We start from the raw sequence: 18,982 nt of genomic DNA on the forward strand, positions 1-18,982 counted from the left end.
AACTGCAAGCTCTTTGAAAACAAACTGGTTTCTATAATTTTCTGTATCTCCTCATTCTCTTCCCTAAGAGTTGCTCAGTAGGTATTTATACATCCGTGATTTATTCAGTCATTTAGCAAATATTTACTGGATGCCTACCATGTGCCAGGCTCTGTGACAAGCATGGGGAAACAGGACTGAACAGGACACTGGCTGAAAGATAGATACCTGGCACATAATAAGCACTCAGTAAATGAGTGATTAAGTGGATGGATGGATGGATGGATGGATTCTGTACTACAGAGCTAAGGAATAATATCAAGAAGAATATATTAACCATTAAAGTTATCTTAGACTAAAAGTCATCAGGTGAAAGATATCAGCCTGTAGAATGCCTGTGACTCAAGAAAGAGGAAAATGTGGGGAAAATAAGACCAGCTCTCATTGGTACCTCTGGGCCCCCTCTGTGACCATTTAGTATGTGGCAATGAAATCTTGCAAAGAATTAAACCATGTCATAGAATTTTCTTTATAAAGAATTTGACTAACTCTAACATCCCAATTCTCACTTCTCCCAAATTTAGGGAGGAAGTATCTTGGGTGATGTCAATTCCAACAAAATCAGTGTATACAATAACACTATTATGAGTTTTTACTGAGATCTGAAATACTGATATGCAACGACTGACTTTAATTACAATTTTGCTTCATAAAGTCGTGAAATCACTACAGAGTATTATCCCGTCATTTTGCAACATGCAGTATAATATTGAAGCCATAGTTTATTTTCATTTTCTCCTTACAATGTTGTAAGAAAACCAAATTACCAAGCCAGAAGCTGATCTCCCCTACAAAGCTACTAATCTTCTCGACTAATCTGAAGATGGTTAAGATGGTCACCTATTTACAAAAATCACATTAAGGTAACCATGAAATTCCATTAGGCACAGGAAGACTGGAAAGGCCGAAGGAAAAAAACAAGTTCAAAAAAAGACAATCCATCTAGTGATCTCTTTCCCTCTCTGCATAAGTCTAAACACTATTCAACTATCACTGTATTTCTTTTATAAAATTATACATTTATATGTGAAAGTGGAGGGAGAAAAAGAGATGAGCACTAATGATTGCATATCAGTATTTCAGATCTCAGTAAAAACTCACAATAGTGTTATTGTATACACGGAGTTCTTTGGAATTGACAGAGCACCAGCTGATTTCAAACAGAGCTTCACAGCTTTATGAAAGAGAACCATATTTGGCCATCAATGAATTACTAGTAAAATGAAATATCTCCCTGGAAGGAGAAGGGAAATCAACATTCAAATAAAGAAATGTAATAACAAGCCAACCAGGGCATGCAAAGTCTTTTTGTAGACAGGACATACATTATTCATATTGTAAAATCTCAAGCCAAAGGTGGAAAGTCTGGGTTACCCACAATATTCTTCTTAAAATCACTATCTCTTTTCCAAAGGGGAAATGAAAGCTGCATCATTCGCCTTCTTCTGGGTCCACAGACTCAACAATGTCACTAAAAGGCAGAAGGAGAAATAGCAAAGAGAAAGAAATCCTCCCGAAAACATTAAAAAATTTTCCTTTTGAGCAGAAGCAGCACTGAGACATTTCAGCTAAGAAAACAGAGGGGCCATTCCCTCACTCGTTAGGAGATGTATCCAGACCCTTGACACGTTCTAGGAACAATTCAAAATTAGGACATGGAGAGAGATTCCTCCAGTCCAACTGGAAACACTTCCAATCTCCCCTTCAATTATCATAAGACAGTTTCACGCCATAAGCCTTCTAATGCTTCAATGGCAGACTGTTTAGAAGATATGTCGACATTTTAAAGCAAGTACCTGCAAGGAACAGGGAGTTAATGAGAGTAAATTGATCCTGGCTAACCCAACCTGAGAGCTGGCTGAGCCTGAGGTGACCCCACTAGGGAACACTAAGTAACTCAACGTATTATGTATAAGGGGATCTCTATTCTCATGTTGTTTTCATTTTGTGCTCAACTTGAATTGCCTGGAAACTATCTCTGTGTGGATAAGGAGTGGCATCCATTTGTTATATTACATGTGCTTAAAAATCCTAGCCATGTTACCAAGTAACATTGTTACCAATGTTATTTTATCAAGTAGAAATGTATTATTGTAAAAAAATATTATTGTAAAAAAAAGAAAGATTTTACTAGTGACCCTTCACCCGGCATGAATAAAAGGCCAATACAAATCCCCAGGGGGGGAAAAAAGTCAGAATGTGCCACTCGCCATTTTGTTTGCTTTACTGAATCCTTTGACTGTTTTAGTTCCTAGCTCATACAGTTTATGCTTGGTCATCCCACCAAACTCTTTGTAGTCATCAGGAAGGAATCAAACATAATCTCTACCGCTTCTGCCCTCACGCGTTGGCCCTTCCTGAAAGATGTTCCAACTACAGAAACTGAACAGAAAAGCTCTGGATTTTGCAAACATAATGTACTCCTTCCTCCACTATGTGTGAAGCTCACCCCTCACACTGCTCTTTTACCTGCTGGGAAACAGGCCACATCCATGAAATCTTTCTTTGCCATAACCCTGGTCCCAAGTTTCTGGGCGTGCATTCCTACATTGGCAGTCCAGGGGCTGGCCGTCATGGACAGCCCATTGGCAACGTTAGAAATGATTGCTGGAATCCAGTGGCTTCCTCCACCACAACCAAAATGCTTTCCATTGAATTCATAATAACAGCATTTTGCATTGATGTGTTTGTCTCCTCGAAGCACTCTGCCACCATTAATGAACTAAATCAGCCTTTGCTATTTTATGATCTTTCTCATTAAAATTTTCTCTGTGGCAGTCGCTTATGGAATGTTGTTTTCTTTTAGCAAACACTGCACTTAACTAATGTAAATTCATTTTTAAATTATGTGCTCACATAGAAAATGTCCCCAGAATATATTTTTAATGCTGCGTCCTTAACATTACAGGGAGCATTTTAAACCATAAAGACACATATGCTCTGCAATGTAGTCTTCTCTAAGTACTTGTAAATTACTTATTAAAAACAACAACCCCCAAAGTAAATATGTTGTAACTGCCAGTGATGGAAATGGGGCTTGTTTGCTCTGAGAAGCCTATTACTGTTCAATTATTTGCATACTATTAAGTGCTTGGTTTGCTGGTGGAATAGATGTTACTCAAGAAAATGCTGCAGTGGGCAAAGAAACTGAATTCTCAACTGGCCGTGTTGTAACTGCTGCACCGCTCTATACAAGTGCTGGTGACTTGTCACCAGAAATTTGATCTCAAGTGGGAAGGAATGTGTCTGAACAAAAAAAGTGTATGTGCACTGCCAGGTTTAGACAGGGGTGGGATCCTAGAGACCCCAGGTTGAGAAACTCTATAAACATTGGTTGGTTGCCACCCAACTTCTGTTGCCCAGTCTCTAATTCCTGTTTAAGGAACCACCATATTCCATTCTGAGCCTTGTGCTTAGACTAGAGTTGAGCCTACCCCCAGCTCCAAAGGTAGGACCCCTGTCCCTCCTGATTGGTTTGGGGATGGACACATGACCCAGGACTAAGTCAACCTAGCTTATCACATTCTCTTCATCTCAGGGATTAATATAAAGAAGATGTGTTCTCTACATTAGTCCAATCAGTCTAACCATGAGCTTTTCCTGGGGATTCTCCTTTGTATGGGACAGTGTGATGATCTAAGACTTGCAGCTGGTACAGTCATTTACATCCTGAAGAGGGAAGCTTAGGGTGTCCTGGGCGGCCTCCATGTAGACTTGGGGGAGGACTCCATGGAAAACAGAGCAGAGACACAGGCAAACCTGGGACCTCGCTGATATTGTTGAATCTGTACCAGACAGAGAATGGACTGAACTGATGTGACAAAGAAACACCAAAATGCAGTGGCTCCAAAAGATAGTGCCTGTCACCATCAGGTCTGTAAATGGGCGGGTAGGTGAGCAAAACCAGTCGGCATTTAGGGGCTGTGAGGTCGACAAGGGCCCCAGGATCTTCCTAACTTGTTGTTCTGTCCCCCTAGAGCAGCGATTTGCACCCTTTTTCATCTCCTGGCACACACAAACTAATTACTAAAATTCTGTGGCGCACCAAAAAAGTATATTATGTTTTTTGCCGATATGTCAAAAAAAAAAAGGTATAATTTTTGACTCATTCATACTGACGGCTATTGTTGTGTTGGCTGTTGTCATTTTTTTATTTGGCAGTCTAAGGGGAAAGAGGTCAGTGCCCCTGACTAAATAGTCAGGTATTGAATGTTTTAAAAATTCTTGCGAGACACGGGTTGAAAATCGCCATCTTAAAGTATTGTCGTCATGTTGCAAGGTAAAGGCTGGGTCAGTGATCCCATCACATTCATGTTTCAAATGCAATATAGGAAGGAAGGAAGGAAGGAAGGAAGGAAGGAAGGAAGGAAGGAAGGAAGGGCATAAAGCTTATTTTAAGGCAGAGTTTATCAATTTCAATTCAATTGACATTTTGAGCCTGATAATTCTTTTCTATTGAGGATGTCATACACATTGCAGGATGTTTGGCAGAATCCCTGGTTTCTACCCACTGAATGCCCATATCACTCCCCTCCAAGTTATGACAATCAAAAATGTTTCCAGTAACAGCCTAAGTGCCCATCAGTAGATGAATGGATTAGAAAACTGTGGTACATCTACACGATGGAATACTATGCTGCTGTAAAAAAGAAGGAACTCTTACCATTTGCAACAGCATGGATGGAACTGGAAAGCATTATGCTAAGTGAAATAAGCCAGTCAATGAAGGAAAAATACCACATGATCTCACTCATACATGGATAATAAAGACCATTACAAACTTTTGAACAATAATAGATACAGAGGCAGAGCTGCCTCAAACTGATTGTCAAACTGCAGCGGGAAGGCCAGAGAGGGTTGGGGGGCAGAAGGGAGGGGAGTAAGAGATCAACCGAAGGACTTGTATGCATGCATATAAGCATAACTAATGGACATAAGACACTGGGGGGTAAGGGAGGGCAGGGGATTGTCAAGGGGGGGGGAAGGACACATATGTAATACCCTTTGTAATACTTATTATAATATTTTATAAAAAAATTAAAAAAAAAAGAAAAAAAAATGTTTCCAGACATTGCCAAATGTCTTGGGAGTGGAGTGCAAAATAGCCAGTATTTTAAGGATACACTGTGGAGTTTACACACATCACTTCCATTCACTTCCAATAGCCGGAAGTTAGTCAGTTGGCCATAGTGAGTCATAAGAAAGTCTGGGATAAATATTTCTAGCTGGTGCCCAGGTAAAGCTAGCAATAAAACTCCAGGAGCTTTATTGCTAAAAAAAGAAGGGAGAAAATCAATTTTAGGAGACAATTAATAATCTTTGCCACACAGCCCTACTTCTGGGTTTTTCCATTACATAAACCAATAAGTTACCTTTCCAATTTATAACATTTTGAAATGGATTTTTCAGTCACTTGGAATTCAGAACCCAAGTTGATACGAGTATTACTTTCCTCATCTAAGACTGTAAGTTGAAATTTAGGGAACATCATACAAAGGAAAAAGGATGAAAGGAGTAATACCTGAATTCACTCAGAAGCTGGATCCTGGCTCGAGGGATTGAACAAAACAGCTGAAATGAGGCTGTTTTGTATTAAGGGAGGTCTTTGGTTGAAATGAAAAGGCCGGGTTACAAGGGCCCCGGTCATTGTGGTAGTTAAGAAAGAAGACGGTATAATTATGCAAAATTGTCGAAATGAAAACTGCAGGCATCTTGCATTATTCGGCTTTGAACTGCTGCTTTCTAGTTCTCGTTGTAAATAGAAAAAGTCTTTAGTGGCCCCTTTGCATCTCAGACAAAAGGATCATTGCTTACAGCCAGCTGTTTTGCAATTATATTTCTATGAAGTTGGCATAATTTGACATCAGAACTGCCTGAGGGAAGAAGGCCGAGACAATGTGCTGGGGTATTAGCGTGTGGAATAGTCATAGAAGAAGCCCCCATGTTACAAGTGGATGGATGGTCTTCCCAAAACTCATCTCAAAGCCAGTAGTTCTGAATTCAAAATGTTTCCCATAGGAATATCATTTATCTGTTATTAGATCGCCACAGAAGTCCTCCAAAACCAGGAAATGAAAATAGGGACTGTGTGCAAACACAAAAGAAAATCCTGCGGGCGGAGAAAGGTTGGTCTTTCAAAGAGAAAGTTTCTGAGAAAATCATCAGTAAAATCTTCAGGGAAGAGGTGATTTTTAAACCCAGACTTAGATGGAAAAAGAAAGAAATGACATTTCAGGCTAAAGGACATAGTATCTCACATTCTCTATGAGGAACAGCCTGTGGTGGGAGCATGTCAGGTGTGGGCCTGGTTGTTTCAGCAACACATTCCCACATGGCAAAATACTCACTCACCTCTGGGCCCGCCTACCTACTCCTCTGTGCCTTTAAAAGGGCCAATAAGGCTCCGATTTCCTGTTTCCTTTAGGGAGATATGAAAGGGCAAGGTTGTGGGTTCAATCCCCAGTCAAGGCACATACAAGAATCAACCAATAAATGCATAAATAAGTGGAACAACAAGTCAATATTCCCCCTTCCCTCTCTCTCTCCTTTCTCTCTCTCTAAAAATCAATAAATAAAATAAAAAGAAAATGCGTTGAGATATATATATATATTAGTCATCCACACACAAAAAATAAAGAAATCCTGCCATTTGCAACAGCATGGGTGGACATTGAAGGCTTTATGTTAAGTGAAATAAGTCAGACAGAGAAAGACAAATACTGCATTATCTCACTTATATGTGGAATATATATATATATATATGCCAAGCTCATAGAAAGAGAGTAGAATGATGGTTGCCAAGAGCTGGGGGGAGTGAAGGAGATGTTGGTCAAGGGGTATAAACTTCCAGTTATAAGATGACTAAGGTCTGGGGATCTACTGTACAACATGGTGACTACAGTTGGTAATGGTATATTTTATATTTGAAAGCTACTAACAGAGTAGAACTTAAAAGTTCTCACCACACACACAAAATTGTGATTATGTGAGGTGATGGATGTACTAACCAACCTTATTGTGGTAATCATTCACAATACATGTTTTCAAATCATCACATTGTGCATCTTCAACTTACATAGTGTTATGTCAGTTATCCTATATAATAGAAGGCTAATATGCAAATTGACCGAATGGCAGAACAACTGGTCACTCTGATGTGCACTGCCCACCTGAGGGCACACGCTCAATGCAGGAGCTGCCGCCTGGTGGTCAGTGCGCTCCCACAGGAGGAACACTGCTCAGCCAGAAGCTGGGCTCATGGCTGGCCAGAACAGCAGATGGACATCCCCTGAGGGGTCCCGGACTGCGAGAGGGCACAGGCTGGGCTGAGGGACTGCCCTCCATCCCCAGTGCACAAATGTCGTGCACTGGGCCTCTAGTATCTCAATAAAGCTGGGTGAAAAAGAATAGGACCTCTGAGTTACTGCCACCGTGGTCATGGCTGGATGCGAATTCTGCCTGCAAAGTAAGTTGCTTTGGTACCTGTGACAGAATGAATCTGCAAAGGCAAAGACTAATTCCACCTCTTTAGAACAAGACCAAACCTGCTCCTCTCCCAGCCCTCTGTCCTCTCTGTTAAGTATAGGAGATTACAGAGTATCCCTGAGTCATTGTCGGAACTGGCAGATTTGCTCATGAAAGTCACAGGTTAGCAGCGTTACCTCTCAGATCTCATGGAAGCACAGGTACCTTAGGGCCCTCACATGTACTGCTCTTTCTGGAGGATACAAGCTTCTACCACATCTTCAGATGACTGGCTCCTTCCCCTATCTTTCTGTTCTTAGCTCAAACCTGGCCTCCTCAGTAAGGACAGTGCTAATCACCTTTTCTACATTACCTTGTTCTCCCCGAGGCATTAATCACATAACATCAGAGCTCACATCGAAATCTGAAATTACTAATATCTTGTCGGGGTTTCAATTTGCTTACTCAAATGGCAGATGCACAAGGAGCTTTCTTGTCATTTGCTGTCTTAAATGAATAACTAAATAGTCATTGTGTTTCTCTTGAGAAAACCTATGCCTTAGGTTGAAGTTTTAACTCACAAACATAGGAAGTGTAAATGTTGATTTGGGGGTTATTTAGTATTTTGATATTAGTCAGTGCCAAGGAGCAACTGGAGACTTGACCATTTTGTAGATGTACTAGGGGTTAGGATGGTGGAGCTAGGGAACTTCATGAGCAAACAAGCTTTCTGAACCAAAAATCAACCTTGGCTGTGAACAGCAAGATACACTATCATACACAAGCCGTATTTTCCCTTTTCTTTGCTACTATTTACAGTGTTTTTCTAAAAAAAACTGTCCAACTAGTTAGTTGACAGAGCTGTTTCTCATCTCTATATCTGGTTTTTCATTTTGATTAAAATCTCCCTTGACTGGATGTAGCATTAAAAACGAACAAACCAAAACAGAAAAACCCAAGTAATGTGGGCCTTGGGGCAATGGGAAGAAGACAGGACTGAGGGTAAGGAGACCCAGATTATGAGGCCCTAAGGAAGTTCCACGTACTCATTCAACAAAAACTGAAGAGTGCCAGGTACTGTTTAGTAAATTCAATTAATGAACATGGCAGACCAAGTTTCTATCCCTCAGGAGTTATGTTCTACTGGGGATAGGAAGAGGAAGATAAGAACATTTTTTTGATCCGCAGTTTTATCTTCTAAAAATATGTGGGCAGACCAGATCATCTGTCAAGATCCTCCCAGCTGTACATGTTTTGAAGGAGAGGGAAGAAATGTTGGAAGGCTTAGCAGCGGTTACTAGGAGAATAAAATTATGGGTGATTTAAGTTTCACTTTTTTTTTAACATTGCTTTCTGATTTTTTTTTTTCTATAATGAACATGCATTATATGTGAAGTAGAAAAAATGTTTAAGAAAACAGTAGATTTTCCTCTCGAACGTGAGCATTGGTTCTTGGTGACTTGAAGGTATGTCAGTTACTCATTAGTACTGAGAACTGTAAATGGGAATCATCTCACCGCCTCAGTGACCTACTTTTTACTTTACCTTTACCTAACGAGGCCGTGGGGAAGCTGCTAAGGGGATCTTCTGCTCCTTTTCTCATTACCTGTGTGTGTGCTGGCTTATTCTCTTTTCCCTGAACCCTGGAAGCTCTTCTCTACCTCGGGATGCTCAGGCACAGCCACTGGCTCTCTTTCCTCTCTCCTGTCTCTTTCTCTTTCTCTGCCTCTTCTTACCTCCAACCTTCTTATCTCAGTTACCTCCCCAGAGAGGCCTTACCTGGATGGTCTAAAAATTTCATTCCTACCTTGGACTCACCATACTAAACCTGGTAGTCCCTATCATGTCTCTATCCTATTCTTTTCCTCTAGTGCATTCTTCTCAACTTGTAATTTCATGTGCATTTCTTTTCTTTTCTTTACAAGCTTATTGTCTATTTCCCGCACAAGTCTGAAGTTCCATCATAAAAACGGGGATGGTCTGTTTTGTTCACTACTCAATCCCTAAGGTCTAAATAACATTGGTTTAGTAAATAAGTAAATGAATGAATGAAACGACTCCTTTGTCCTCTATCAAGAGCTATTTCCATACAGTGCCAGCTCACAGGAGCCAATTGTTAAATATTCAGAACTTTAGACGTTAAACTGTTCGTAGCTTCAAATTGGCTATGCTGACAGTATTTATATCATGGACATTGGCAAATGCTACATGTCAAGTCATTTTATTTTTTTATCCAAAGAGCTGGTTTACCAGCACACCACTGCTCTCATATTCTAAATCCAACTATAAATATTGACAATACAATGGCAAAAAAACATAGCCCACAGGTTGATTACAATCTTTCCATAAAAAATTAAATTTTAAAAAACACTAACTATATGCTATGCAATTATTTTCCTGTTGGGAATTCTTGGCCTTTTATAAGCTAAATTATAATCTAAAATATGTGTCTCGAATCTCCTAAACGTTTTGCTTCTGTTTTTCAGATCCTTATGTGAAGATTCATCTGATGCAGAATGGCAAGAGGCTGAAGAAGAAGAAGACAACAATTAAAAAGAATACACTCAACCCCTACTACAATGAGTCATTCAGCTTTGAAGTACCCTTTGAGCAAATCCAGGTAATGTCAAACATAATTTTGTCTTCCCATTTAATTTCATTTATTCAGACCACACAAGCTAAACACACAGACACTGTACATTATCAGAGCACATGCCTTCATTAGAACTGCCATTCTTATTCCCATGCACATTTGATGCTTAAGCTACATCAAGAGAAGGCTAAAATACACAGCCCAGGATGTGCTGACTCATCAGCCAAACACAGCTGGCCTTCTCTTGAGCAGAAATAAAAAGGACATCAATAGAACAACTATACTAACCCAAAATGTATATTTGTAAAGATTAAAAGGTCCAGAACAATTGAATTTTCACTATTTACTCCCAGGCCATAATATGTAATTCTTCTAAGCACATCTTTACAGAAAAAAAAAAATAGCAATAAGGGAAGTATATTGGTTGACGCTAAATATGCAGTATCTTTAAGTTTTATTATTAAAAGACAATTAACAGCCCTGGCCAGTGTGGCTCAGTTGGTTAAATGTTGTCCCATGCACAAAGGGGTCACCGGTTAGATTCCCAGTCAGGGCACATAGCCAGGTTGCAAGTTCCCCATTTGGGGTGCATGCTGGAGGCAGCCAATTAATATTTCTCTCTCACATCTATGTTTCTCTCTCTCCCTCTCTCTCTAAAAAAAAAAAAAATTAAAAAAGACATTTTTTAAAAGACAATTAACAATAGAAAAATTAGGCTAAATTGTATCTATATTTGTTTAAATTTAGCTCCTTGTTTCTGAATCTGAGAGAATGGGTATTTTTATAAAAATGAATCCCTACTTTGCAGATAATAATTGTTATGATAGGAAGTATATTAGAAGACTTTGTGGTTAACATGTTCAAAATAGGATGCTACATGTAGCCCAAATGATAGCATATGATCTTATTATTTAGCCATTTTTAAATAAAATTTAATTTAAGGTTTTCTCACTTATTTAAGGTTTTCTCACTTCATATCCATAGTTAGACTTTTAGAGTCCAAAATTCATAACCAATGATTTTGGGTTATTTTATTGGTAATTTTTAATGGGTATCAGAGAGTTAAAATGCTTAAATCAACACTACTTTTTATTAAGTACTTGATATGGGTCCATCTTTTCATAACATAAAAGTTTGTCCACATTTGAAGGAGAAATGAAGGATAGGCATCAAAACAACTTGGAGCCCTCTACAGGCCCAGAATAACAAGTCAATGAATACTCTTCAGTTGCATGTTTTTACTTTTAATCTATTCTTAGAATGCAGAGCCTTATGAACGAATCACACCTTTATTCTATGAAAAAGCTAAGGAAATAGCCACATTTATTGTATGTTTATTTAGTGCCTAGCCCCACATTAAGCACTTTATACATACAATCTCATTTAATCCTTACAATAACCTTATGAGAGAGATTCCATTATTATCCCAATTTTACATATAAGGAAACTGAGGCTTAGAATTTCCTCATATGTCAAATAGAAGTAATAACAGGATCCACATCAAAGTAAGGTTATGCATATAAAAGTGCTTTGGACAGTGCCAAGCACATAGGAACACTCAGTAAGTGGTTCCCATCATTATTACTATTCACAATGCTAGTGTTGTCTCTTTTTCAAATCAACATTTTATTAGAAAATGGATCTAACAGTAGATTAAAGCAATATATAAATCAGCACTGTCCAACAGAACTCTGTGAGGATGGAGATCTTTTATCATTTGTGCTGTCCAATATGGCAGCCACCAGCCACAAGTGGGCAATGAGCACCTCAGTCACAGGTGTGAACAAGGAACTTCATTTATTTTTCACTTAAACAGCTACATGTAGCTAGTGATTTATATAGGGCAGGTGTTTTTTTCGTTTGGTTGGGGGGTTTTTTTAATGTTTTTATTTATTTCAGAGAGAGGAAGGGTGAGAGAGTCAGAAACTTCAATGATGAGAAAGAATTATAGCTCTGCCTCCTGCAAGCCCCCTCCTGGGGATTGAGCCCAAAACTGGGGCATGTGCCCTGACCTGGAATCCAATTGGTAGCCTCCTGGTTCATGGGTCGATGCTCAACCACTGAGCCATACTGGCCAGGCTATAGGGCATTTTTTTAAAAATCAGTGATCTCACCGTCCTCACATTGATTCACGGTTTTTATATTACATTTCTCATGTACATTTTCACATGGCAGCAAAGTGGACATCCTTGTTTACTTTCAACAGCTGTTACATAAGTAAATGACATTGCAGAAGACACTGCCTCCTGCCCCCAATTACTTGTTCACTAGTCCGCACCAGTGAGCTCTCTGCTTCGGACCCACTGGCAAACCCCTAAGACATCCAATTATCTCCAACCATTTATCTTGTAATATTTGTTCAGTGAACTCTTCTAAGTTCTAAGACCTTTTTCCTATGGAAACTAACACCTCCTGGCATTTTGGGGTTTTTTTTAATTCAGCAAAACAATATCAGGCAGGGCACTGAGATGAAAAATCCTATCGTAAACCTTCCCCTTTGAGTGACAATTCTGTACCCGGTTTTTGAAAAATAAATGTCCCTTTCCAACTATAAATCGCAGCAAATGCACACATATTGAAAATGAAGTGCATGAAAAACAGAACATATGCTGGGTTTCCGGGGCAGCATTTTGGAGGAGATAACACTTTGTCAGGAGAGAGCCTGTGCCCCGTATAGAGTACAGTAGGCCTGGGAAGGATGGGCTCGCCTGTCACTGCCTCCCTCCTCCTCTGCTCCTTAAGTCAATGTATTCTTTTCATTTTTCCCTTCCCAGCAGGCTGCTTTCCACATCTTTGCTTTCCCTAGAGAAAGTAATTGAGCATTTCACATGCTATCATAGGGGTTTAGGTTTCCTCTATCCTGCAGTTATAGGGTTATCTGTCTTTCTGTCTCTATCCCTAAGAAATATATTCTGCGAGAAGAAAAAAAATGCCGATTTATAAATGCACATGAAAATGTTGCATTCCTTTCCGCAAGCCCCCAAAATGTATAAACTATACATGCGGCTGGAAAAATTAATCCAACGCCTTCATAAGGATATTGTTGAGTGTTACTAATCAATACATTCCTAGCTGAATAATCAAAATTCATCCCTTTCATGTTACCTTTGGGCACAAGGTCCCCAACGCCCCGCCCCCTTCCCTGCAACCTGACTGCATCCTGATGTATTTTCATGGAAAGTTTCTGAAAACCAAGCTCAGTTCTAAACACCATCCAGTGGGTAGGTTAATTCCCTTGGCCATAAAACAATCCCAGGCTGCACAAAGGAAGACAGAAGGCTGTGCCCTTTATGGACAGTGTGTTTCATTTCACATTCTACATTTCACTTTGAGAAGTGATCATTTTCTCTGATCTGAACCTGCACCTGGGCACCCTCTGCCACACATGGTGCAAGAACGCAGACCTCAGAGGACAAAGTCTACACAGGGCCAGCACTCCACTGGGCTCCATCTGTCCCTGGCTTCTATCGCTGCATTTTCTGCTCTTTTTAATGCGCCACGAAATGTTATGCATTCTACTTTACTCTAAAGTCTTCCTTTATCTTTGCATTCCATTTCTAGATTGGAGTCATTGCATATTTTGACTAAATAAATTTATTCCTTAGGAAGCAGAACTAAAATGTGCTTTTAAAAAGTCTTTCTTTCATGTGATAATGGTATGGATTTGCTTTCGACAGTTCAGTCAGTTCAAAAAAGTAAGTTATTACAGAAACCCTCAAAATCTAATGGAATCACCAAAATAAAATCCTATGTGGCCCAAAAAGGTTATTTCCATTTGATGTCGGGGCTGGATTCATAGTAGTTTTACTCAATAAATGTTTATTGAGAGCATGTATGAATGAAAAATACTATCTTTACTTGGTTACTACTTTTTAAAGACTTTTACTCTACTGTCACATCTGGTATTCACAACAATTTTGTGACCAGCTGAAATTCTAGATTAGTTTTATGGAAAATATTGGCTCTCCCCCTCCCCGCAGAGTGGGATTGCTGTACATGGCTGCTTTGGGAATTGTAACCAGAAAAAGAATGGTCTGAGTGTCAATGTCAGAAATTTCCCGGATGAGACAACTGAAACAAATGCATTCATAGATGAATACGAGTTGACACAAGCAGCAGAGCATGTGGTTTACAGCATGGACTCTGGGAACCAAAAGACTCATTCCTTCTATGACCTCAGGCCGGCTTCTTACCTTCTCTGAGCTCCATCTCTTCTCTATAGAATGGCAATACTAATAGACTCTATTGCAGCGGTTCTCAACCTGTGGGTCGCGACCCCTTTGGGGGTCGAAGGACCCTTTCACAGGGGTCGCCTAAGACCGTCGGAAAACACATATATAATTACATATTGTTTTTGTGATTAATCACTATGCTTTAATTATGTTCAATTTGTAACAATGAAAATACATCCTGCATATCAGATATTTACATTACAATTCATAACAGTAGCAAAATTACAGTTATGAAGTAGCAATGAAAATAATTTTATGGTTGGGGGTCACCACAACATGAGGAACTGTATTAAACCTTTGTGGTCCAATGTTATTTTTGGAATTCGAACAGTCTGGTCCAAATTAATTGACGGGATTGAATGTTGAACTTATTAATGTTCTTATTGCTCGACATTGGACCTGCTCCTAGCACCTGGTCTGTCGAGTCAGCCTCGAGGTTGGACCGAAAAGGGTTAAAGGGTCACGGCATTAGGAAGGTTGAGAACCACTGCTCTATTGTGAAAAGTACCGGAGCAGTGTATGTAAAAGACTTAGAAGAGTACCAAATACATACTAAAAATGAACATTTACTGAGTATTTTGAAGGTGATGACAACAATGATAATAATAGTGGTGATGATGATGTAATGATGGCAAAATAGGAACAGCATCATATTCAAGTCGTTTTCACATGTTTGGAAACTGAGTCTTCTTATTTCCAATTCCTTAGCTCTCAAGGAAGCTTTGTAATAGGGAGGTATCTCCAGGGCTGGATGATTAATGTTTATTTTGTGTCCTCTTTCAGAAAGTGCAAGTGGTGGTAACTGTTTTGGACTATGACAAGATTGGCAAGAACGATGCCATCGGCAAAGTCTTTGTGGGCTACAACAGCACCGGGGCCGAGTTGCGACATTGGTCAGACATGCTGGCCAACCCCAGGCGACCCATTGCCCAGTGGCACACCCTACAGGTAGAGGAGGAAGTTGACGCCATGCTGGCCATCAAGAAGTAAAGGAAAGAAGCCTTTCTGCATCTGCCCACATAGTGCTCTTTAGCCAGTATCTGTAAATACCTCAGTAATATGGGTCCTTGCGTTTTTTCCAGCCATGCGTTCCTGACACAGTTCAGTGGTACTTCAAATCCTGTTTTAATTTGCACAAATTTAAAGGTAGAGAGCCCCTGAGTCCTTCATCATACAACTGCCCTCCAAATCTACTCTTCTTTTAAGCAATATGATGTGTAGATAGAGCATGACTGAACTTATTTATTGTATCACACAGTTGTACATACCAGTATGCTAAAGATTTATTTCTAGTTTGTGTATTTGTATGTTGTAAGCGTTTCCTAATCTGTGTATATCTAGATGTTTTTAATAAGATGTTCTATTTTAAACTATGTAAATTGACTGAGATATAGGAGAGCTGATAATATATTACTAGTATATGGTAAATATAGTATCGTCTGCATTCCCAGCAAAAATATCAACTTGTAAGGCACTAGTACAGTGAAACTGACATCTTAAAGGACAACTTAAACCTGAGCTTTCTATTGAATCATTTGAGTACCAAGATACACTTACACCACATATTTGGTGGGTGCGTCCAATTTTGTAGAATTTCTTCACAGGCAAATTAGCATGATCTGAGCAGCATCCAGGCTGACCTCCAGGAAGTATAGCCACAAAACAGAACAGCATCTGTCTGTACATATCTACAAAGCTAAAACCAGGGCTTCACTCTTACCTTTGAAGGAGCAACTGAACAGGAGTCAATGATTTCATGTTATTGCATATAGAGTAGCAACTTGATGGTGTTGTGTGTGTATGTGTGTGTGTGCGCGCGTGTGTGCATGTGTGCATGTGTGTGTGCATTTGTTTAGGGATGGGGGTGGGTGGGAAGATGCTGAGGGGAGAAGTCAGCATTTCTGAAATATTGCCTGACTATTTCAAAAGAAACAAGTAGCTCTCCATTATCACCTTTATACAAAATGTGCATCCTGTGAATTCTGTTCCAGATTTCACACAGCTAATAATTCCAAAACATTTGCACACTAGACTTTGTAACAAGATATTTTATTACACAAAACCAGATTAGAAGGAATGCAGGATATTTTTAACACAGCAATCTGTGCTTATTACACAAAGTTACTTTGTGGTACACAGACAGTATTGTAATCCCATCAAAAGATGAAAAGCAAACAATTAGCCATAGTTCTGAATGCACTTCGATTAAGCCAAAACAGACAGCTAGTGATCTTTTTTATATGCTCTTTTTACTTAAAGAAGTTTTAATTTGTCCTTTAAAAAAAAGGTGAAACAAAACCAAGAACAAGTTCTAGAAAACTGAAGCAACCTCTTATGTATTCTAGATGCTTGACTTAGGAGGAGTTTTTAAATGTTTTCAATGTTATTATGTAGTAAATGGCACTATTATGAAGCTACTAGTCATTCCATAAGAGTCTTCAAGGACTGCTCTGTGTAACACTGTGACTGCCTTGTGTGCTTAGACACGTAGTTTCCTCAGTGGATAGCACTCAATTTATCCCGTAGTGATATTGTACACAATACTGCCATTCCCTCTACTGCACTGCCCGAAGTGTGTAGCACAAACAGTTCTCGTTACAAAGGACCAACTCAGAACTGAAAAGCTATGCATAGGACAAGGAAGATACACAGAACGGGGTGGGACACAGCATTTTGTCAAGCACTGTGCAATATTCCGTATTTTCCCCACGATGGCAGACAACCACTCTGAAGGGCAGCCTGTTGTCACACTGCATCGAGTCTTTTCTCCCGCTCACTTCTGCGGCCCATTTGAACTCCAGGCCACAGAGAGTTGGGATGTGCTGAGGTGGGAGTTGATGGCCACCAATATCAAAACATAGTGGAGGAAAACTAGGCAGAAGACTTGAGGGTATCATGCCACACTTTTTTTTAACAACACAAAGAGAATTCAAAAAGGGCTGGTGGGAGACTTGGAACATGGGGTTAGCGGTTTCCTGAATTCTCGTCATTATTATTTCCTCATCAAAGAAGAGGCGTACCCTTTGACCTTTCAGACCAGTGATAGCAAACTCTAGAACTGGGACAGACAAAAAGGACAAAAGAATAACTTCTCCCTCTTCTGTAGGTGGTCCACACTTTTAAAAAAAAAAGAAAGAAAAACATAGATATTAGAAAATGTGGAAGGTTTGATGTAAGACTAGATACCAGTTTGAACAGAAGAGTCAAATGAGAATCTTTCCATTGTAAAGGACCAAACCCAATCAAAGAGAGGGAGTTGATTGACTTGTAAAAATTCCTGGAATACCAGAAACTGACATCTCATTTTATTGTATTCAGCTTTACGTTGTTTACACTGAAACAGTACTTCAAAACAAGCAGGTTCGAGCTGCCGAAGACACATGATTTCTTGCATTCAAGTCCTACTAACGCATTCTCTTGCAACACTGCCAGACGTGGGTCTTGTCACCACCGAATCAGTTGGTACTATACCACCTCTCACAAGTCAGTGACCGAACCTGCTCTAAGACCAAGATTCGCCCTCAGATAAGCCAGATGTACCTTTCTGACAAAGCTGTGTAAAGTGTTAGAATCGGATGCTCTAGAAAGATCCTAGTTGCCTTTGTGTATATTTACTGCCTGCTTGAGTGTTTCTATGTGTGGGTTTTCTCTGTATCTTGTAGAAATGTTGGGGTGTTTCCTTCTGCCATATGGCTCGTGGCCCGCGAGCCCACTACTTTAGCTGTATTTTACCTTCATTTTTGATGAGGTGGTTTAAATTTTGTTTCACTTCGTGTAGTGAATTCCACAGTAGTTTTCTGATTGTTGTTAAAAATAACTTCACATATTACCCGGATATTCAATAAAAATGTTTTATTTCCTGTTGATGTTGTGCCACCTTTCCACTCCTTTTCTTGCCTGACTCTGGGGGTCGGTCGATGGCCTGTGGACTCTGGGGCCGCTGGAGGCAGGGGCAGATCAACAATGCACCGAGCGCTGCCTCGGTTCCTGGCTGGGAACACAGCGGCTGGAGGGACACAGTGCCCGGAGCGCATGCGGCCAGAGTTCCTGGCAGCATCGTCTCAACATGTTTCTCTGTTTCTGGTCAATCCACCTGGCGCAGCATCAGGCCTCCTGCTGTGCCCAAACTATGTCCTCCAGGGTTTTCATGCTCGAGCCTCAGCCACACAGCCTCTCCACACTGGGATTGAAAGTCAGGTTTTTAAACCCCATTTTTGGAGGGCAGCATGATGTTAAATACCCTACCTGCTGCAATTCCTAGAGATAAAAGTAAATATCTTTCCTCCAGTAAATGCCACATTTTTCAGGCACCTACGATGTGCCATGTTTTTACTGGATGCTGGAGATACAATGAGTGATGTAATGAGATCCTCCTGTCCCTGAGCCCACAGTCTCAGGCAGACGTAGAAAGGCACCATCACAATACACTGCGCTGTGCACCTCGGTCCCTGAGAATTTCACTAGAGCTAGTGGTCGGCAAACTGCGGCTCACAGGCCACATGCGGCTCTTTGGCCACTTGAGTGTGGCTCTTCCACAAAATACCGACTTCTGCACATGGGCCACAAAGTTTCAATCGCACTGTAAGTGCGCGCCCGCACGTGGTATTTTGTGGAAGAGCCACACTCAAGGGGCCAAAGAGCCGCATGTGGCTCA

At 40.2% G+C, this 18,982-nt stretch overlaps 1 protein-coding gene and 1 long non-coding RNA gene across 6 annotated transcripts in view; one reads left to right on the top strand and one right to left on the bottom strand.

Annotated features, from left to right (window-relative positions):
• SYT1 (synaptotagmin I) overlaps positions 1–18,192 on the top strand; it is a 547,809-nt gene extending 529,617 nt beyond the window's left edge. For all 5 annotated transcript variants that reach the window (XM_005884147.2, XM_014531664.1, XM_014531662.1 and 2 more), the window contains 2 exons: positions 9,990–10,123; positions 15,112–18,192. In XM_005884147.2, the coding sequence (XP_005884209.1) occupies positions 9,990–10,123; positions 15,112–15,318 (341 nt within the window). In that variant the 3' untranslated portion in view covers positions 15,319–18,192. The remainder of the gene's footprint in view (positions 1–9,989; positions 10,124–15,111) is intronic.
• Positions 1–18,982, bottom strand: part of LOC106724403 — an 86,824-nt gene that overhangs the window by 21,755 nt on the left and 46,087 nt on the right. The window lies entirely within an intron of this gene.

Source organism: Myotis brandtii, unplaced genomic scaffold (genome assembly GCF_000412655.1).
Source record: "Myotis brandtii unplaced genomic scaffold, ASM41265v1 scaffold82, whole genome shotgun sequence".
Taxonomy (NCBI): domain Eukaryota; kingdom Metazoa; phylum Chordata; class Mammalia; order Chiroptera; family Vespertilionidae; genus Myotis; species Myotis brandtii.